The sequence below is a fragment of the Mauremys mutica genome, chromosome 4, assembly GCF_020497125.1.
Source record: "Mauremys mutica isolate MM-2020 ecotype Southern chromosome 4, ASM2049712v1, whole genome shotgun sequence".
Taxonomy (NCBI): domain Eukaryota; kingdom Metazoa; phylum Chordata; order Testudines; family Geoemydidae; genus Mauremys; species Mauremys mutica.
Window position 1 is genome coordinate 125,843,687 of NC_059075.1, and position 23,085 is coordinate 125,866,771.

At 50.5% G+C, this 23,085-nt stretch overlaps 1 protein-coding gene across 1 annotated transcript in view; it reads right to left on the minus strand.

Annotated features, from left to right (window-relative positions):
• ELAPOR1 (endosome-lysosome associated apoptosis and autophagy regulator 1) overlaps positions 1 to 22,939 on the minus strand; it is a 93,627-nt gene extending 70,688 nt beyond the window's left edge. The window contains exon 1 of the mRNA XM_045016835.1: positions 22,715 to 22,939. Within this exon, the coding sequence (XP_044872770.1) occupies positions 22,715 to 22,843 (129 nt within the window). The 5' untranslated portion in view covers positions 22,844 to 22,939. The remainder of the gene's footprint in view (positions 1 to 22,714) is intronic.
• Between the last annotated feature and the right edge of the window lie 146 nt (positions 22,940 to 23,085).

Here is a 23,085-nt window from a genome sequence, read left to right on the forward strand (position 1 = left end):
TTTTTGACGGTCGCAGCACATTGAGTGGATGTTTTCAGAGAACTATTCACAATGACTCCAAGATCTCTCAAGTGGTAACAGCTAATTTAGACCCCATCATTTTGCATGTATAGTTGGGATTACGTTTTCCAATGCGTATTACTTTGCATTTATCAACATTGAATTTCATCTGCCACTTTGACACTCAGTTTTTGTGAGATCCCTTTGTAGCTCTTCGCAGTCTGCTTTGGACTTAACTATCAACAGTAGTTTTGTATCACCTGCAAATTTTGCCACCTCACTGATTACCCTTTCTAGATCAGTTATGAGTATGTTGAATAGAACTGGACCCAGCACAGCCCACTGGGGGACACCACTATTTACCTCTCTCCATTTTGAAAACTGACCATTTATTCCTATCCTGTGTTTCCTATTTTTTAACCAGTTACCCATCCATGAGAGGACCCTCCCTCTTATCTCATGACAGCTGACTTTGCTTAAGAGCCTTTGGTGAGGGAACTTGTCAAAGGCTTTCTGAAAAACTAAGTACACTATATCCACTGGATCCCCTTGGTCCACATGCTTGTTGATCACCCTCAAAGAATTCTAGTAGATCGGTGAGGCATGATTTCCCTTTACAAGAACCATGTTGACTCTTCCTCAACAAATTATGTTAGTCTGTGTGTCTGACAATTCTGTTCTTTACTATAGTTTCAACCGGTTTGCCTGGTACTGAAGTGAGGCATACCGGCCTGTAGTTGCCAGGATCACCTCTGGAGCCCTTTTTAAAAATTGACATCACGTTAGCTATCCTGCAGTCACCTGGTACAGAAGCTGATTTAAATGATGGGTTACAAACCACAGTTATTAGTTCTGCAATTTCACATTTGAGTTCCTTCAGCACTCATCATAGAAGATTAGGACTGGAAGACACCTCAGGATGTCATCTAGTCCAACCCCCTGTTCAAAGTAGGACCAACCCCAACTAAATCATCCCAGCCAGGGCTTTGTCAAGCTGGGCCTTTAAAACCTCTAAGGAAGGAGATTCCACCCCCTCCCTAGGTAACCCATTCCAGTGCTTCACCACCCTCCTAGTGAAATAGTTTTTCCTAATAGCCAACCTAGACCTCCCCCACTGCAATTTGAGACCATTGCTCCTTGTTCTGTCATCTGCCATCACTGAGAACAGTCTAGCTCCATCCTATTTGTAGCCTTCCCTTGGGTAGTTGAAGGCTGCTATCAAATCCCCCCTCACTCTTCTCTTCTGCTGACTAAATAAGCCCAGTACCCTCAGCCTCTCCTCGTAAGTCACGTGCCCCAGCCCCCTGATCATTTTTGTTGCCCTTCGCTGGACTCTCTCCAATTTGTCCACATCCCTTTATTTATTTATTTATTGGGGGGGGAGGGGGAACTGGATGCAGTACTCCAGATTTGGCCTCACCAGTGGCAAATAGAGGGGAATAATTACTTCCCTCGATCTGCTGGAAATGCTCCTACTAATGCAGCCCAATATGCATTCTTGGGTTAATACCATCTGGTCCTGGTGACTTACTACTGTTTAGTTTATCAATTTGTTCCAAAACCACCTCTAATGACACCTCAATCTGGGACAGTTCCTCAGATTTGTCACTTAAAAAGAATGGCTCAGGTTAGGGAATCTCCCTCGCATCCCCAACCATGAAAACAGATGCAATGAATTCATTTAGTTTCTCCACAATGGTCTTATCGTCCTTGAGTGCTCCTTTAGCACCTCGATCATGCAGTGGCTCTACTGGTTGTTTAGCAGGCTCCCTGCTTCAGATGTACTTAAAGTTTTCTCTATTACTTTTTGAGTCTTTGGCTACCTGTTCTTCAAATTCTTTTTTGGCCATCCTAGTTATATTTTTACACGTCATTTAGCAGAGTTTATGCTCCTTTTTATTTTCCTCACTAGGATTTAATTTCCACTTTTTAAAGGATGATTTTTTGCCTCTCACTGCTTCTTTTACTTTGTTGTTTAGCCACAGTTGCACTTTTTTGTTTAGCCACAGTTGCACTTTTTTGTTTAGCCACAGTTGCACTTTTTTGGTTCTCTTATTTTTTAATTTGGGGAATACATTTAAGTTGAGTGTCTATTATGGTGTCTTTATAAAGTTTCCTTGCAGGGATTTCACTATTGATGCTGTACCTTTTAATTTCTGTTTAACCTCCTCTAGTTCCCATTTTTGAAATTAAATGCTACTGTGGTGGGCTGCAGTGGTGTTTTCCCTTCCACAGGATGTTAAATTATAAAGCATTTATTTATTAGATACTCTTTTTTACTTGTGATGTGTCAAGCTGCATTTGAATGGAAATTGGAATTTAATTAAAAAAAAAGCACAAAAAGAGCATTATGTGCAATGGTCTAGGACTAAGACTACATTAATAAACAAAACCATAACTGTAAGTTATATTTAACTAGCTTAGGTATGGCAGCTTCTTTTACTTATCTTTTGCATTTGAAATGATTTATTAAACAAGGTATATTCTGTACTTAGTAAATGGAAGTGATTGTTTCTGGTCACCATGTCCTTCAAGATGTTTGAACCTGCAGCTCTCTTCCTCGTACACCTTGCTTTTATTCATAGACTGGAAATGAAAAACAAGCTTGCCGGCTTTTTCAACTCCCAATCACTTTTCTCAGTTTTGAATGACCTAGTTATTGTACTGAGCTAGTTGAATAAACTGAAATGAGAAAAATATTATCTGCACCTGCAGAAGAGGCTACTGCCATCAAAAGCTGGTTTGGCACTTCAACAAACTCAGGTTCCAGGTATCTAGCCAGTGATTGCCACCAGTTAAATAGTCTGGCTTTAAAACTTTGGCAAACACCTGCTGCTTGAATATTATTTTAAAATCAATGTTAATGAATTACAGTAAATTTAAGGGTTAACAGTTATAGTTTATTTTTAAAAAGAGAATATGTATTTGATTTAAACTAAAAAAATCCAGTTTATTTTATTTAACAAAACCATTGATCTTTCTGTACCTTGACAAGCATTCGCTTCAAAGCTCCGTGGAGCAGGGCCCATCACTTTGTTCTGTGTTCGTACAGCACCACACACAATGGGGCTCTGGGCCAGGCCTGAGGCCCTTAGGTGCTACTACAATACAAATCTCATAAATAAATGAGAGGAGATTTGTAAGCAAGGCCAGAGATGCAGAGATAACAGACATAACGGCTATTGATTCAGTGTAAAGGCTAATTAAGGAACAGGATGATAAAAAGGACATACAATTTTTTTTTTTTTAATAAAAATAAGATCATGGCCTTCCTTCTGTCCTGTCCGAGTGAAAGGGGATTCTGAGCATGTAAGGAGGGCTGCTAATGCCGTTTTCCCAGTTTTCTGCCTCTCTCTCTCTCTCTCAGCTTGGACACCAGGCTGGTCAACTTTTGTTTCTACTCAGTTTCACTCGGGGCTTCCCCTGAACCAGCACCAGGTTGGATTCATATTTTTATCTATTTAGGTTTCTAGCGGAAAGGGAAGAGCATCTCTCCAAGGCTCTCCTCTCCAGCACCCTGAACCTCATTTCAGAGATACCACAGGGGAATGCATGGAGTAAAAACACAACAGTGCTTCCATTGCTGTAGGTAGCTGGATGTTTGTTCCCATCCACCCACCCCCCAAATCACAGGTGGCGGCTTCTTCCAGACCCCAGGGGTATACAACCCCCTGCTCTGCCCCAGGACCCAACACGCCCCCCGGTCCCACCCCACTTCTTCCCACCCAGTTCTGCCCCCTTCCCTGAGTGCACCCCATCCCTGCTCCTGTCCCTCTCCCCCAACCACCTCCTGCATGCTGCAGAACAGCTGATTGTGGCAGACAGAAGCACTGGGGCGGGGGGAAGGAGGAGCTGACTGCTGGTGGGTGCTAAGCACCCACTAATTTTTTTCCATGGGTGCTCCAGATGTGGTGGAGATGGTGCTAATGACCCAAATCCTGTGTAGTCAGGGCAGAAACTGTCCCTGCCAACACATGGGTGGGACACAGAGCCGTAGCCTAGGCTGAAACAGCAGCTCTGGCTGCTTTGTTCCCCATATGGGCGGTTGAGACCACAGTGGTTCTCAACCAGGGGTACGTGCACTCCCAGGGGTACACAAAGGCATAGGCGCCAACCCTGCGGGTGCTGTGGGGCTGGAGCACCCACAGGGAAAAATTAGCGGGTGCTCTGCACCCACCGGCAGCTCCCCCTGCCCCCATCCCTTCCTCACCTCCTCCGCTCCCGAGCATGCTGCGTCCCCGCTCCTCCCCCACCCAGCGCTTCCCGCCTGCTGCTTAACAGCTGTTTGGTGGCACTTAGGACTTTCTGGGAGGAGGGAGGGGAGGAGGCAGTAAAGAGGCGGGACAGGGTGGTGACTTGAGGGAAGGGGGTGGAATTGGGGCAGGGCAAGGGTGGTGCAGGGCCAGGGGTCGAGCACCCATGCAGTTGAGAGGAAGGCAGTGCCTATGCACAAAGGTCTTCCAGGGTACATCAGATATTTGCCTAGTTTTACATAAAAAGCACTAGCAAAGACTAAAATTTCATATAGACAACACCTTGTTTATACTGCTCTATATACTGTATACAGAAATGTAAATACAAGATTCAGATTCTAATTGATTAATTTTATTATATGGTAAAAATGAGAAAGGAAGCACCCCATTGTTCAGTAAGAGTGTGCAGGGCCATTTTGGTATTTTTATGTCTGATTTTGTAACCACATAGTTTTTAAGGGAGGTGAAACTTGGGTTACAAAGACAAATCAGACTCCTGACCAGGGTATGCAGTCTGGAAACGTTGAGAGCCACTGCTCCAGCACATCGTTACCTCCCCTTGAGGGCTGTGTGGAGGTGCCCTCTGTGGGAGGCAGGGATTGCGCAGGGGGGGGGGGGGCTGTGTGGCTGCTTCCCCTGCATCCTCACCCCCCAAACCCCAGGTAAGGGGACCCTGCACACCAAGGTGAATTTCACCCACATGCTTTTCTAGAACTTTATTGTTTTCCCCACACTTTCAGTTCCCCCAGCTCAGGGGTTTGCTCCCCAAAATGCACAGAGGCCTCTGTACCATGGGGAATCGGACAGAAGGGCCAGTCCCCAGGATGGCGAGCAGATCCCAATCCTGGGGGGCAGGTGGTGTCTAGGCCCCCCTGCAGCACCTGCTGCATCAGGGACCGCTGGACACTGATCATGTCATCTGCTGTAGGTACTGATGTGACACCCCCCCCACACACACACTGCAGCTGAACATAGCACCTTGTAATGCATTTACCTGGGCACACCCCTGGCAGGCAGGCCGGCCACTGCTGTTATCCCCCTTGCACTGACGGGAACCTGACCTCAGCTCTCCCGAGTCCATACCCAGCTCCCTAGCCACTGGGCCAGCCACTTTTTACAGGTTACTGTTACTGCCGCCATTCTCTGCTCCAAATCCCTCCCATGCACTCCCTCCCCCCGCTTTCCCTGCCCCCTCCTGCGTTAGCCCCTTTAGCTAATCTTCCCTAAGCAAAACCCACCCCCAAAACTACAATCAAGCCAACAACAGTGGTAGCACTAGCTTGCCCTTTGCAACCACCACGCTGACCCCTCTGCTGGGGGGTTCCATTGCTCCTCCCACCTGGGCCTGACCTCTTACTCCAACATCTGGTCAGTCCCCATTGTGCGGAGCATCTCCACTGGGGTCCCCAGCCGCCACCAGGGGAAACAAACCCTACCCCCCATAACTGCATGGTACAACACACAAGATTTAAATGGGCTTGAGCCCCCATGCTGGGGACTGACTTCTGCAGTTCCTGATGTGAGGTTAACAGAGCGGTTTTAACACCGCATTAATAGGGCATTGGGCTTGGGCTTTTTTGCACGTTACTTTTTTATTATAAGAAGTGGTGGCAAGGAGGGGACTCGTAAATTTAGAACAGCTCCAGAAAAACATTTCTATTAAATATAGATGACCTCCTGAGGTCCCTTCCAACCCTGAGATTCTATGGTGTAGCTGAGGTTTCAAAATTGTTCCCAGGTTGGTGCAAAAAGTGCCTTTTGAAACATTCAGTGTTCAGGTTTGCAGAAACAAACCTTTGATGTTTCATAACAACTCATAGCTGGAAGGGAAAAGAAAAAGCAAGAGAAAAATCTTTCACATTAAGTCTGCCTGATGTGCCGTAGAGATTTGTGAAATCTCTTGATCTCTGTCGCAGCGCATCCAGGACCAAACTGTTATGACAAGGCACAGATTTTCCTTTTGAGCAGCGTATGCCAGTGGATCAGAGAAGAAACACACTGACCAAACTACAGTTACCACTGACTTAAAGCCAGAAGGGATGATTCTGATCATCCAGTTTGGCCTCCTGCAGAGAATGGGCCAGAGAACCTCACCCAGCAATTCCTGCCTGCCTGGTGGTTGAGCCAGTGGCCCCTCCCCGTCCCTCCCCTTTTTTTTTTTTAAATATAAGAGAGACATCCAACTCAATGTAAAGTCTCCAAGTGACTAAATCCACTGAGTTCCAACAGTTAATTAGATTTGCCTTATTTCTGGCCTGACCTTTGCAACCTAAAAGGACACACACACTATGCTATACTGTTTCTTCTATCCAAGTGCTTATATGGCCTCGTAATATCCACATATCTCAAATATTACTGAGTTTGTCCTCAGTGCCCCTGCCAGATAGAGAAAAACAGCCCCAGTGTGAATCTGGGCCCGTGGGAATGCTTAGCCCTGATGGTTCATGAAACACTGGCCCAGAACCTCCCTCTGACTAGCTGGATCATTGCTAGGCCAACTATTGAATAAGAGGAAGCCCTGACTATTGGCTAAAGTCCAAGGCAAGGAATCAGGGGTCCACCAATGGCTCTGCCCCATGCTGAGCACAGGGCCTTCAGCAATTCAGGGCTAAGGTTTCAAGTGCAGCCACTGAATTTGAGGCCTCAGTTTTGGGGACCCCAGCAGCAGATGCCTGGAACTTTATTTTCGGAAGGTGCCAAGTGTCCACCTGAAGTCAATGGGGTGGTGGGTGCCCAACATGTCAGATCAGGCCCCAGCATCTTACACAGAGATCCAAAAACTGAGGCATCCAGGAAAAAAAAAATCAGTGGCCACTTTTGAAAGTTTGGGCTTTAACTTCCCCACCTGCAGCACAAGGCTGATGGCCTGCCTGCTTCTCAAAGGGGCGGGGAGCCTGAAATCACACTGGGAGGGTGTTTGAAGATTAAAGGTCAGGAGCTCAGTGTCATTTCCAGTCCCTGCCACATTGCTCCGAGAACATGACCAGGCTTGGGCCCAGGGACAGCTCCCTTTCCCACAAGCCAGGGCCCTTGGGATATTACTGCATGTCCTGGAAATGATTCTGCTGTTCACACACGCTGTGCTGCAGGCACCTGAGATGAGACTGACACTTGGTGCTGCAGGCAGAATGTGCCACATCTTATTTGGCTCAGGTTAAAGCAGCCCTGCTCCTTTGTGACGACTGGTCCCGCAGCAAAGGGTACGGCCTCCGCACGGTTGGCGAGCCAACTCTGCAAAGGGTGAGCTATTCATAAGTATTACTCATCCATCATGTGCATTACAGCAATGCCTATCTTAGGGCCCCATGACACTAGGCTCCATAGGTGTAACACAGATGACAGTCCCTGCCCCAGCGAGATTACACTTCAGATGATCTATTGCTCCTGCCATCAAATACAGACTAGCTGCAATCATGGCTGGGAATCTCCTCCCTTGTCATGCCAATTCCATGGGAGGGCTCAGAAGAGGGTGAGATGGACACACCAGAGGGTGTCACACTTGCTGTGGTAACTACACACTAGAGGGCAGGCTATGGATGAAAGCGAAGCCTTGCTTGGAGGGGCTAGGATCTGCCCACTACTCATCCCTTGTCTAGTCCATTTTCTGAGATCATCTTCATCCCAGTAAAGAGCTCCAATGCTTTTCTGCTGCTGAGACCTTTTCCCAAGCCGAAGCAGAGTGTTCACCTTGTTCATGTCAGTTTCAGGCTTCTCCCCACACGGCTGTGAAGACATACAAGAACTGGAAAAGCACTGAGGTGCTGCTCTGCCTGCAGACTCAGGCAGCCAGCCTGGCACCTGGCAAAGCTGGCTCCACTGGGAAGTTTGTCTTCACAGCTCTAGTGGCGCAAATCTTTGTCCAGATTCTACAGCAGTGGAGGACGCCTGCCTGGGACAGATCCCTGTGCACCTCACCAAGTGGCATTTTCAGACCTAGAAAGGCTGGTTTTAGAGCGCAGGGACCATGGATGAGCAGATCCCACTCTGCTGCTATGGCTGAGTGACAAGCTAGCTGATGCTGAGCTGTTCAGCTATGCAGATGTGTCTATAAGCCAGGGGTGGTTTACGAGCCACAAGATGCTGAATTTGCTCTATGCAGAAGCACCAGCTGAGTGATGTATAAAGCACATTCATCCGGGCTTTAGAGAGCTGCTACGCCTAGGCTCCCAGGGATCACACCTCCTCCGGACACGGGGTACCACGCTGCTGGCTCACCCACTGTGTACGTCTGGCATGTCCAGCTGGGGCAGGCTCTGTGCTCTCTGAACACCAGGGTAGCTGGCCCTGCAGCGAGACAACACCAAGGGGAGCCTCTGATTCCCCCTCCTGCCCCCCCCCGGACCTGTAAGGGGGCTGGGTATAACATGGCCCTGCTGCTGCCAGCTCCTTGTGGCCCTAGGTTTGCCCAGATTGCCTGCTGAGGCAAATGTTAGCTCCCTGGCCCAGAGCCCACAGAAGTCTCTACAAGCTGCAAAGCTGGCCTTTCCCAGGGAAACAAAACACTTCAGAATCTGCCCGTGTGGGAAGGGTTAATGGCATCTGCTGTATGTAGCTGAGCAAACACACAGAGAGCCTGGGAAGTGCCATGTGGGGGAGCTCGCTGCTCACACTCGCCCTTCTGGAGCCAACACCCGGTGGGGCAGATGGACACTTTCACACCAGCTGCAGAGCAGAACAATTCTCTGGAGCCAAAGTCCAAACTCTGCATGGACCAGCCCTGCCCCCACATTCGCAATGGGACCCCCACCCAACACCCACTTCCCAGCATACTGCTCAAATCGCCCAGGGCCCATCTAACCTGAGCACTGTAGCACAGGGATGGGCAAACTATGGCCTGTGGGCTGTGTCTAGCCCGTCAGACCTTTTAATCTGTCCCTTGAGCTCCCGCAGGGGAGCGGGATTGGGGGCTTGCCCTGCTCCACGCAGCTCCCAGGAAGCAGTGGCATGTCCCCCTTCCAGCTCCTATGGGTAGGGGCAGCCAGGGGACTTTGCACGCTGCCCCTGCCCCAAGCGTTGGCTCTACAGCTCTCACTGGCAGCGCCTGCGGATGGGGCAGTGCGCGTAGGAGCCGGAGGGGAGACATGCTGCTGCTTCCGGAAGCTGCTTGAGGTAAGCGCCGCCCAGAGCCTGCACCTCTGACCTCCTGTGCCACAACCCCCTGCCCCAGCCTTGATACACCTCCTGCCCTCCGAACCCCTCGGTGCCAGCCTGGAGCACCCTCCTGCACCCCAAAACCCCTCATCCCTGACCCCACCCCAGAGCGCTCACAGACACCTCGCATCCCACCACCCTGCCCCAACCCAGAGCTCCCTCCCCCACTCCGAACCCCTCAGCCCCAGCCCAGAGCCCTCTCCTGCACCCTGAACCCCTCATTTCTGGCCCCACCTGGAACCCACACCCCCGCCCAGAGCCCATACCCCCTCCCACACCTCAACCCCCTGCCTCAGCCTGGACCCCCTTCCATACTCCCAACCCGTCTGCTCCATCCGCAGCACCCTCCTGCACCCCAAACCCCTCATTTCTGACCCCACCCCCAGCCAGAGCCCTCACCCCCTCCCGCACCCCAACCCCTAATTTCATGAGCATTCATGGCCCGCCATACAATTTCCATAACCAGGTGTGGCCCTTGGGCCAAAAAGTTTGCCCACCCCTGCTGTAGCATCTGAGCCCCACAATCATTACTGCACTGACCCCGGCACATGTTGTATTGTGGGGTGGGGCGGGGCAGGGTACAGCTGGGGGACTGAGGCCATTAGCCTGTCCTGCATATGTGCCTGGGCTCTCGAAGTTGGGGACTGTGACAGTGAGCCAGTGTAGGAAGGTCCATCCAGACTGGAAGTTACCCCGCCAACTCCAGGGCAGAGGTGCCCACGGTCACGGGGAGAGTCTGTGGCAGAGCAGGGAAATGAAACCCTGAGCACTCCTCCCACTCCCTCAGACAGACAGAATCCTGCACCTCCCCATGGACAAAGAATGAGCTTGTCTAGGGACCGGTATATCCTCTGCCTAGGCATTTTAGCCTAAGTAGGGGCATTGCCAGCAGATCAAGGGACGTGATTATTCCCCTCTAGTCGACATTGGTGAGGCCTCATCTGGAGTAATGTGTCCAGTTTTGGGCCCCACACTACAAGGAGGATGTGGATAAATTGGAGAGAGTCCAGCAGAGGGCAACAGAAATTATTAGGAGGCTGGAGCACATGACTTATGAGGAGAGGCTGAGGGAACTGGGATTGTTTAGTCTGCAAAAGAGAAGAATGAGGTGGGATTTGATAGCAGCCTTCAACTACCTGAAGGAGGGTTCCAAAGAGGATGAAGCTCAGCTGTTCTCAGAGGTACCAGATGACAGAAAAAGAAGCAATGGTCTCAAGTTGCAGCGGGGGAGGTCTAGGTTGGCTATTAGGAAAAACTATTTCACTAGTAGGGTGGTGAAGCACTGGAATGGGTTACCCTAGGGAGGTGATGGAATCCCCTTCCTTAGAGGTTTGTAAGGTCAGGCTTGACAAAGCCCTGGCTGGGATGATTTGGGTGGGGTTGGTCCTGCTTTGAGCAGGGGGTTGGACTAGATGACCTCCTGAGGTCTTTTCCAACGCTAATATTCTATGATTCCCCATACAAACCTTCTCCTAGCACACAGAGCCTCTGAAGGTGCCTGGACCCCCAGCCCTCTTCTCACTCTGAGGCAGTGCCATGATGTCAGCGGGTCACTCATGACTCGCACAGGGGTGGGGGTGGGGGGGGGGTGAGATCAGGCCCCCAAGGCATGAAGGCAGCAGGCTCCTGGCTCCGGCAGACCTTCAGGAAGCTCCCTTGCAGACAGGGTCTGAATATTGGAACCAGGCACGTGGAAAGCTCCAGAGTCAGCTCCACAAGCCGGGGCCCCTTCTGTTCTGGTCTGGGTTGCAGGGGGGCAGATGGACCAGGAACTGCCCAAGGCAGGCCAAGTAGGCACATGCAACACCAGGAACAATTCAGGCCCACTCTCGCTCCCACTCAAGTCATGGGCAACTTTGCCGTGGAGGCACTGGGCCAGGATCGGGCCCTTTGTGAGTTACACTGGCTGGAGTTGAAAGGACACGAATCCAGCCAGCCAGATTTGTATCATTAGCACAGTCAACAGCAGCAGGGCTCCCACCATGGTCAGAGCACATGGGATCAGGCCCTACGGGCATGATAAAGGCACAGCTTACCCCCCACCCACACACACCCTGATGCTCACAGGGGAGATGGGCAGCATGGAATAAAACCTCCCTCCATCAAGTGAGCTCAGCTGGATACCCTCCTCCCTGGGTTCCGTGATAAGAGTTAATGGGTGTGTGTGTGTGTGTGTGTGTGTGTGTGTGCGCGCATGCATGTCCCCATATGCAGCAGCCAGACCAATCACAGTCCCCTTGCCCCCCCGTCCCCTGCTCAGGGCAAGGGGTGAGATATACCGAAGGGCACATGACACCAGCGGAGTGTTCCAGAAGTGGAGGAAGGAATACATAAAGTGAAGCCCCTTGCTAGCCTGTTTTAAAGGGACAGTGCACATCTCACCAAGCTATTCCTTTTGAGACCTACATTGAGAACAGCTGGTGAGCTGGGAGGCAGGACAATATAACTCCAGAGTCTAATCAAGAGGCAATTCAGTTTTGAAGGGAATCAGCAGGCTGCACCGTAACTTCAGAGCAGGGGACAAATCCCTCCCAGGTTTCTTATGCAAAACCAGGTTGGAATAATACTTCAGCACAAGCAGAGCTAATTGATCCCAGCTGCGCCAGTCTAGGGTAGGGCTGACCAATGCTTACAAATGTTCAAGAAGCTGTGTTTGATTTACACAGGGTCTGTGGCCCTGGAGCTGACCAGCCACATCAGTGCTGATGCGCCCGGGTGGTTCTGTTCAGACTGACAGTGAGGCGCTCCCAGGACCAGGGCAGCCCACTGTGCAGCCATGGGCCCTGCAATACAGAGAGCTGACCATAGGTCACAGCAGGCTACAGCCCCAGCTTGTGTTGGGAGATGGACCATTCAGGGGCTGGATCACTTGGTGATTACCCTGTCTGTTCACTCCCTCTGGGGCACCTGGCATTGGCCGCTGTCGGGTGACAGAATACTGGGCTAGATGGACCTTTGGTCTGACCCAGTAGGGCCGTTCTTATGGGAGCCCCCACTCAGGCTAAGGCAGAGCACTGCATGCTGGGGCCTGTGGTCTCTGGAGGCAGCACCTAGGCTGCAGGACTCCCCTGCAATACAATCTTCTCCATTTTATGTCCCCAGGCTCCTGGTCAGTTGCTGCTCCAGCCCCAGTTGAGTGCTGCTGGTGTGACCAACGCAAGCAAGGCACTGTGCTCGGCAGAGCTAAGGAAACTGGCTCCATACAGGACAGGTTTGATGTCTAGCTCCTATGACAAGGGCTTCAACAAGCTTGTCAGGCTGTGAATCACCCTTATTCTGCAGCTGTACCCAGGATCCACCACCCAGCTCTTCATGCAGGAGGATCCAAGTCCACTGCACAATGTTACTACTACCCACCATTCACAGGCCTTCCCATCTCTGGCACTAACAGCAGATGCAGAATGGGAGCGGTCTAGATTTTCCCACAATGCACTAGTACAAACATGCTTGCACAACATGGCAGGTGCTGACAGGTGACTGGTGTATTGGGAAAAGGTTGGCTGCAAATGTGTCTGAGTGCAGCAGTCACATGGCTCTGTCTGTACACAAATGGCACCAGAAGCAGCCCCAGTAACCAAGCAAACATCCCCTAGGAAAAGAGCAGAGAGGAAGGACAGCTGAAGACCCAGGTTCAACTTCCTGCTCTGCCACCAACTCCCACTTAAGGTGTGCCTATGCTTAAATGCTGCAGCTGCATGTCAGCATGGTGGCTCACCCCAGAAGGGCTCTCCCAGGGCAGCTAGGTCAATAGCAGAATCCTTCCGTTGACCTAGCGTTGCCTACACCAGGGTCAGGCTGGCATAGCGCCATCTCTCAGGGGGTGGATTTTTCACTCCCCTCAGAAATGGAGCGATGCTGATGTAAGTTTTCAGTGTAGACCAGCCTTCAGCAGGGGCGCTGAGAGCCACTGAACCAAACTGTAAACCCTGGGTATGATGGAAAACACTTCAAGCCAGGCAATTTGACAGCACCTCCAGTTCCAGCACCTAAGTGCTCTGATTGCCATTATTCATATGGGCAATCAAGGCACATCAGAACACTTTTCTAGCTCACAGGGTTAATGGGGACCAGAGACACACCTTTGCTGCTGAGCCAGCGATGACTAACATGTTTGCACACACAATAGCCTGGGCGATACCAAATAGAAACTAAACTCTGTTCCGCTGGGGGTCTGTCCCTGGCTGTGATCAGAACTGTGCTCACTACAGCTGGATTACAAGTGAGACTGCTCCGAGAAGGGACATTACAAAGAGGGCGGGGGGGTGGGGGGGGGTGGAGAGCAGCCCCAGTCTGCTCTGCTGGCAAGGAATACAGCCCCCGTCTCAGCCAGAGCTCAGAGTCAAGCTGGGCTCTTTCCGGCACTCGCATCATCATGCCACAGAGCCAACAATCAAGAATGCATAACGAATGCTGCTGCAGATGCCAGAGGAGGAGAGGGACCAGCTCACTCTCCCAGCTCTGCTAGCCCAGAGGGCTGACAGGATTAGAAAGGTGAAAGCTTGCAGTAATCACTGAGTCAGCAGCTCCCACTGACATCCTGGGAACAGACAGCTGGGGCTGCTTTTACGTGGCCTCTTTGCAGAGTGAAACCCATGGATCCCTGCGGTCAGTCATTGCCAGCAGGGTTCTACCACCGTTGCTCTAACAGCAGAGACAGGATTCTTTGGTCCAAGCCCACTGTAATCAGCTGGGCCTGTGTCCATTATAGGGGCTAGCTTCAGAGATGACTTCCTGAAAAGATTCTTTGTCTACATCATCCTGTTACCTATATGGCTAAAGCCCTCCAGTCATGGAACTAGCAGTCTTGTTTCATGCTTTTAAACCTAGTACAGGTTGCAACTCATGCAGAATATAGGGTATAAAACAGACTAACGGGGTCTGATCTAACTTAAATAGGAATGCAGAGGAACAAAACCACTGTAGAGGCAATACTGCCACAGCCTAGCAGCTACAGCCAGTGATTTCTACACAGCTCCTTGCCGTGTTGGACTGGAATCAGATCCATGGCACCAGGCACCAAGCAGCTGGCTTCACCTGTGCTGAGGAGCCGTTCTGCAGCCCTTGTGTAGTTGTGGCTGCTGTGTTTGACATTGGGTGACATCCCATGGCTCCTCCAGCTGGCACCTAACCGGCTGTCAACATCTATACTCTCGGCTCCTCGAGGAAAGTCCCCTTCCTGCCAGTCACGCTCACTGCATTATTTTTAGAGCTCATTAAGCTTTACAGCACTGCAGCTTCAGAGCGTCATTGCCTGGGGGTGGGGAGGGTTAGCTTAAGGAACAAAGGACTTCATTGACAATTCATTAAATCTACTGATTGCTACCTACAAATGATTGCTACCTACAAACGATTAGGAGAGAGGGAGGCTGCCCTCAGTACTAGGGCAACCTCTGGTATTGACTGGACCACCTCCCACCTCCACGAGGTTAAAACTGAGCACCTCATCTTTCCTCCATGGCCATTACCTTGGATTCCTCTTTCTCCCCACACATCCACATCATCACCAAGCTTTGTGCTGTTTCCTCCATGGCTGCACTGCTTCAGCTGAAGTAGGAATATCTCTACCCAGTAGCAGTAGTAGACTCTTATCCAACAAGTCTGATGGCAAAATGCAATATTGGCCCCCTGCTGGTCTCCTGCTTCAATGACTGAAATACTCTGCTCCTCTCTGGCCTCCCATGGCCGCTCTCACTCCCCTCCAGAACACCCAGGATGCTGCTGCCAAACTGCCATCCTGGCTTGTCAATTCAACACTGATCCCCCTTCCCAATGGAGTCCCTCTACTCCAGCCATTCAGAGCAGGGATAAGCCAGAAAAAGCTCTGACTGAGGGCTATTTCTAGCCTAACAGCCCCTCAGATGTAGATGTACCTAAGTAACTTTGTGGATCCGGTCTCAAGATCGCAAGTGGGGATCAACCCTGGGAGATTCAGGACTAAAACCACAGGCCTTGCCACTTGACCTACCATAGTAACTCCTAACTGGTAGCAGTAGTAGACTCTTATCCGGACAGCCCCCCCTCCAAACCTGAAGTAAATACTCACCAGCAACTACACACCATACAACAGAAACAGTAACTCAGGAACCAACCCCTACAACAAACCCCGGTGCCAACTCTGTCCGCATATCTATTCAAGGGACACCATCAGAGGACCCAACCACATCATCAGGGGCTCATTCACCTGCACATCTACCAATGTGATATATGCCATCATGTGCCAACAATGCCCCTCTGCCATTTACATTGGCCAAACTGGACAATCTCTACTCAAAAGAATAAATGGACACAAATCAGACATCAAGAATTGTAACATACAAAAACCAGTCAGAGAACACTTCAATCTCCCTGGACACTCAATAACAGACTTAAGAGTGGCCATTCTTCAACAAAAAAACTTCAAAAGCAGACTTCAATGAGAAACTGCAGAACTGGAATTAATTTGCAAACTTGACACCATCAAATTAGGCCTGAATAAAGACTGGGAGTGGCTGGGTCACTACAAAAAATAATTTCCCCTCTGTTGTTACTCACACCTTCTTGTCAACTGCTAGGAACAGGCCATATCCACATTGAATTGGCCTTGTTAGCACTGACTCCCCCACTTGGTAAGGCAACTCCCATCTTTTCATATGCTGTGTATTTATACCTGCCTACTGTATCCTCCACTCCATGCAACTGATGAAGTGGGTTATATCCCACGAAAGCTTATGCCCAAATAAATTTGTTAGTCTCTAAGGTGCTACAAGGACTCCTCATTGTTTTTACTGATAGGGACTAACACGGCTGCCACTCTGAAACCTCTTGTGGCTAGTCTCCATGACATATTACATGTATTATGGTAGCACCTAAGAGCCCCAAATCATGCCTCTGGACCCCATGGGGCTGGGCACTATGCACACACAGAACATATAGACGGTCCCTGCCCCATAGAACTGACCATCTAAGCAGGTAATCTTAGCAAGCGTGCTGCACTGACTGCCCCAAAGCTCTCCTTGCCCCACATATCTAGAAGGTTGGACAATTCCTTCTCTTGAATGGCTACATTTTTTGGAATAAGTGCCTGCAAATCCAATGACTGGCAGTGCCACTCATCGCATCAGCAACCTTTGCCATGAAGCGTTACCATTTTGGGGGGCAGGGATTTTTTCCTCTCAACCTGTCCACAAAGGGTGGGCTTTTCAATCACCTACTTGCCATCAGTATCATGCGCACACCCACAACCTGCCTTGCCAGCTGTGTCCTCCGCAGAGAGTGGTCTGTTTGAGACTCGGAAGCACCAGAGTGAAAACACTAAAACGGCTTAATTAAAAAGGGAAAAGAAGCCGCTTTGCTGGCTGCATCAAATGCACCAGCTTTCCTCCACAACCTCAGTTTAGAGAAACATGAGGAATTGCACTCCAACCTCAGTTACTCTACAGTACCTCGCTGATGGGCATTATACTGTTGTGAATGCAGAGTGACTGATCAGAATACAGCCCCAAGTTCTCTTGAATTAAAAATGCTCCTCTGGATAACTCATGAAAGACAGAATTTGCTCCAGTCAACCAACAGGACCGCAGAGAAGGTGAATAGATTTTTATTCTAAAGATTTAAGATACGTCTTTTTCAAAAACTGTACACATCCTCCACCATCCTAATCCACTTGCCACTGGGTTTTCAGTGGTGTAGCCACTTCAAGCAAATATCACTGCAACCCCAGAAGGCTTCATCAGCTTGAATTCGTATGCTGCTCAAAATACATGGATCCTAATTCATCACTGGTGTAATTGTATTTAAGTCGGTGGAGTTGCACCAGGGACAGATCCAAGCCAAAGATGCAGCTCTGCTTTATACAGATGAGTTCAATATAAAATCTAACGGCAAAGCTGCTCATTCCAAACTCCAGGGTAGTAGAAGGCAAATATGACCTTTCTGCTGCCAGGATTTCAGCCAGGTTGCTGGGGCCAGGAAGGGCACAGACTTCCCTGCACTTGGGTGTGTCAGAAGAAAATCAGATGTTGGCAAAAGTGGTGCCAAGAAAGCTGCCTGAACCCCTCGGTCTGGAAGACAACCTGGTAGCGAGGTGGCTACAGGACTTCTATCTATTCCTTGGAGCAAGAGGCATTGCAGAGAAATACAAGAGGGTGTGAACCCTCCCCACTGCACTAAGGGACAAGCCCAGAGATAACAGAGAGCTGCCATACACCTTAGGGGAACACCAAGGGTCTGTAACCCCATGCAAGAACATGGATACTCTGACTCTACAGCGTTGAGAGAGAAAAAATTCTTGCCCTAGGATAATGTTACTTGGGAAGGCAAGTTTTCAACAAGCCAGCTACCAGGCAAGACCTTTACATTACAGAGCTACCGAAAGCTAAGTAACGTGAATTGGAACAGTTAGTTCTACCACACACAAGTCTGTCTCTAATTAGTCTGCCGAGAACCAGATCAGAGCAAAGTTGTATTTTGAGAAATGGGTTTCACGGTGCAAAGAAGCACACGTATCTGCACAGCTAGTGAAAACTCGTCACTGATGTGTCTAAATACAACGTGGAGCCTGTTGGGGTCCAGCGTGGGGTTGAGCACACCAGGTGCTGGTTCATACAGGATTAGCAATAGAACAACCCGTTTGGCACGCATGTCTGTATAATGGCAGACGTGCAGAAAGCAACTCCCTGGCACAGCAGTTGAACAGCTGTCGCAGTGCAAATGACCAAATGGGTGCACAACTTCTCTGCAAGAGACACACGGCACATCAAGTCCGAGGTGCTGCTTTACCGAACTCAGGATGCTGGCAGAAACGCAGGGCCTACACAGAGTCCCCCATCACACAGAGAGAAAAGAAGAGCTGATGATCCACTAATACTGAGTGGTTCTTCAGGTCAGACTGGAAGAGCTCTGCGTAGCTCAAAAGATTGATTCTTCCACGAACAGCAGTTGGTCCAAAAAAAAAAAAAAAAGATAACACCTGCCCCACCGTAGGGATTCATGGCCACATGACATAGCTCAGCAAATCCAGCACTGATTTGTCATGAGCAAGTACCACTCCACCCAAACTGCTTACCCCAGTGTCGTTCTGCTCTGCCCTTCCACAGCAACAAGGGAAAGGCTGCACCAAAACTCTGCCACTAAACAAAGCCTCTGATCTCCGTCTGGGCAAGCTTGCCTGGGTGGGGAGCTGTCTTCTTTCAAGACGATCGCTTGAAGACATGGCACAGCTATGCCCAGACTGAAAAACAGAAATGCTAGCCATTGTAGGAGGATTGCAGGAGGTTGTGTGTATACGTTAGTGGGCAGAAACTGGTTGAGGTAGAAAGACCATAAACTGCTGGAAGCCATATAACAGAAGCCATTGGCAAGAAGACTTCAGCAAGGGATCAAGCACCGAAGTGTGAAATACAAGCCCAATAAGGGGCTTCATGCAGTGCCCGTGCTTTCAGGAACATCTGTATACAGGGAAAGCAAAGAACTGCAGCAGGAGTTTGAAGTAAATACGACTCAAGCACTAGCCACTTGCCAGACTGAATCTGACAAGCAGAGAGAGTGATCCAGCCTCACACCTGCTTGGGAGAATAACTGTAGATGGAGGGCCAAGAGAAAATGCTTCTCAGGTACTCCAGCTAGAGGTGAGAATGCCACGAATGCCAATATTCAGTACAGAGGACACTGTGAGATGCCACCACAGCAGGAATCAAACAGCATAAGCCACAGTGCCCATCTGGGGATTTGAAGGGTCTGAACTGAGCCAGAGATGTGATATTCTGTCTAGGCACGAATGCTGCCAGCAGAGACCAGGTACCAAGTGTGACATCTGCAATCGAGTGCAAGAGAACCACTGAGAACACGAGAGTCCTGACCATCCTCGGTCCAAGGATGGCACAGCTCTAGCTGCATCGAACAGGAAAGACGACCTCTTATCACAGCCTGCTAGTCAGCTTTTCAAACTGACCTGTTTCGCAACACACTGAGTAGTAAGAGAACGTACATTTTAAAGTACCAGTAACAGTGCAAGGTTAATGAGCTGCTCATTTTGACAGTTCTCCGATACACCAGTTCCAGTACTGGTTGTCTAGCCCTTGTCAGACACAGTCAAATGGGTTAGCAGAAGACAGTGCAAAGAACTCGGTAATATTAAAAGCTTCAGTAGGCTCAGGGACCCATCCGTAGCACTGTCAGGTGTCCCGGCACAGCTTGCCAGTTCACACACTCCTGGGCAGAAGGACAAAACCCTCAGAGCCCACCACTAAGGAGCTACAGACAATGAACCCTGGCACAGTCACAGGAGAGCCGTACACCAGGAAACTAGACCAGACGTAATACTGTTACAGGAGTGTCAAACATCCCATCCCCCTTGCAAAAGAGAAGCTGGCCAGCAGCCTGCCAAGCCCCAGGGATCCCACCTCCCCAAGCCATAGGTCAGAGCCCCTCCAAGAGCCAGTCCTGAAGCAGGAACAGAAGAACCTGACTAAAAGCAAAGGGGACCTTGTTTCTGTTCCTTGAGGACATTCTGGATGCTGCTGACAGTTGCACACAGTCACCAAGGAGGAAATCACCCTGGGACAGACCCCCAAGTGATGCAAGCTGGAGCCAGCAAAGCTATGCCCATTGATACCAGCAGATGATCTGGTTCATCAGCAGAAGCAAACAGGCACCAGAGGACATATCCATCTCAGTAGCCAAACATGCCACTGCAGGAGGAAGTGCTCCAAGAACAAGCGGTTGTGGGCTCAGAAAGCCAATGAGATTCTGAAGACAGCCGCTTTAGACACATGTCCAGCAAACGGCAGATATCATACCAGGTGATCTCCTCCGGCGTAGAGATCTCCATTGGTTTGTTATTAATTAGCTGCATTCATTTACGGCTGTTATATTTGGTGGGGATTTTTTTTAATGAAATGCAAATAAAAGGGGGAATGTTACAGCAGCCACTGGCATCCCCAGATCCTAGGGTGACCAGATGTCCTTATTTTATAGGGACAGTCCTGATTTTTGGTTCTTTTTCTTATATAGGCTCTTATTACCCCCAACCCCCTGTCCTGATTTTTCACACTTGCTGTCTGGTCACCCTACCAGATCCTGACCCCTGCTATGTAACAGGAATATTACCCTAATAACTCTAACCACCTCACATGACTAGAACTGGGAAGTTAAGAGCACTCTCTGACCATATGACAAGGATAAAGTTGTCAGAAGCATGAAAAAAATTCATTAGTAAAGTCTGATGATTTCAAAATATACCGACGTAATATGGCAAAAAGCATCCCTCTCCTCTGGCTAAAATATAAATACACAGAGAACCTGATCTCAACTTCCACTTATATCAGAAAGGCTTTGCCTCAGTCTTGCAATGGGAAAAGGATCAGATCCTGGAAGAGACAGCCAGTCTGAGCCCGCGGGTGCTGTCGTGAAAGCAAGCCTCCCACGGCAAGCCTTCCACCGAGCATATAAAACCTAGTCATCTGCGTGCCTGCGTCGAATCCAAAACTGTTCAGAAGGGCCTGAGAAGGCACACAGCTAGGCACAAACACGGTAACATGTTTAGTAAAGGAGAATGTAAAGCCACAGACAAAAAGAGATGGTAACTAGCACAGAAATACACTCTGCAATGGAGGAGTGAGAGCCCCAGCCAAGTCCCCCTGGTCCACGGGGTTCATTAAGGGCCCAGTCCAATGCCCAGTGCAATCAAGGAACAGACTGGGGAAGGGGCGAGAAAGCACTGGAAGAGGGATATTTCCCCAGCAACCCCCTTTACTGTAGGGGCTTGATCCTGCTCCCACTCAGGTCAGTGGAAAGAAACCTCCATTGACCAGAGTGGAGTAAACAAGCCATAGGTGTCAAGAAGCAGCTGACGGAAGCTGCTCTCTCTCTAGCTGAGCTTTGACTTTCTCCAACCTCCTTCCCTTGTACCCTCATTTTCTTTCTTCCTTTGTCACTGTTTCTTTTTGCCACCCCCACTTTTCAAAGACATTTTTAGATATGAACCAACAAAAAAAACCAACACACGCAAAATCAAATTCCTTCCATTCACCTAGCAGAAAGCTATATAACCCAATTTACAGGCAGCCTGCCCCGGTAGAAAGAAGAGACCATTTGCCGGGTGGGATTACAGCCAGTGGTCAATGAAAAGGGAGAGCACAGGTCACAGGCAGGGCATGGCGAAGTGCCCCTCTGCTTTTAGCAGGGTAGGGGCAATGCACTCCACTTTCCTGGAACCCCTGATCAGTACCAGCAAGGGGGGACATGGAGCCAGAATGCCACGGGCTCAGCACAGTGGGAGCCGAGTGCTGGGCAAAACCTGGCGTACAGAGGACTGGGCTGACTCTGTAGAATGACATTACTCTGCCAGCAGCTGCCCTCCTTGGGAAACTCCTTTGCCACCTGCCCAGGGTTTTGGTCTGGCTCTTGTTTCCACGAACAGGGCCCCACTAAGTTCGACACCCCCAGCAGCCTATTTTTAGGGACATGAGTAGACAGCATGTTTTGCTTCTGCATCTAGCATTTTTAGTGGGCTGATTCCAGCAGCAGCACCAGAGGGGCCGGAGAGCCCAAACTGGTAACTCTTCCAAGTGATTTTGCAAGGCTATGTTAATTCTAGTGAGGCAGGGCAGCTATGTGCCTCCTCCCTCCCCCAAAAACATACAGGAACCATCAGGTGTGTCCACATAGCTCCTCATCCCATACCACGTAGGGCACTTTGCCATCTACGTATTCAGCACAGCCTCACCACTGTCTGTCAGGCCACTGGGATCTACGGTCCCAACCCCACATACAGGGCATGAAGCCCATGCCCCCATATGAGGCATTCAATCACCTCCATAGCACCCCTTCTACTGAACAGGCAGCACCTCTCTCTCTGGCTCCCCTGCCCCTCCATATCCCCCTTATTGCATCATTACAGCCCCTTCCACTGCCCCATACAGACCCTCGCCTTTGCCTCAATGCCCCCCCATACAGGACATGGCCTCTAACCTTCAGCCTAGTCCCCTCTCTTCAGCCCCACATGGGGCACACAGCCCCTCATATGGGGCCTGCAGCTTTGTCACCATAGCCCCAGAGAGGATGCCTTACTACCCAACCCTCTAGATCACTGCTGGATCTAGGACTAGCAGACCCCGTCCAGAGCCCCTCCTTCCCCACCTCTATAGCCCTGATCACCCCTTACAAGAACCCCCTCACCCTGCCGCAGTGCCCGTCTCTAGCACCCCCAATGGAGAACTCAGATTTTCCCCCCCCCTCTCCATCCTCCGCCGTCCCTGCCCAGGACTAGAAGTCACTCCCCCGCCTGCGGTGCCTCCATCCTACAGGGCTCCGCCCGGTCCGCACTCCCCTACCTCCTTGCAGGCGTGCAGCTCCCGCTCCTCGCCCCAGCTCCCCTGGATGGTGGCCCCCGCCCAGAGCAGCAGCAGTAGCAGCCGCCGCCTGAGCCCGGCCCGGAGGCAGCAACGTCCGGCCCCAGCCATGGTGCAGCAGCAGCGGCCGTGCTGCGAGGCGTCAGCGGGGCTCAGGTGCAGCCACCGTGGGGAGGCAGGAGGACGCCGGAGCCCCGCCCCACCCCACCCCCGGCAACCGCCGCCGCGCGCACCTGGGCCACGCACCTGCGGCTTGAAAGATGCGCCCGCGCGCCGCTGCGCGGGCAGGGCCAGCCCCAGCCTCTCGTGCGCACCGAGCCCGGGCGCAACACGCCGCGAGGCCAAATCTGCGC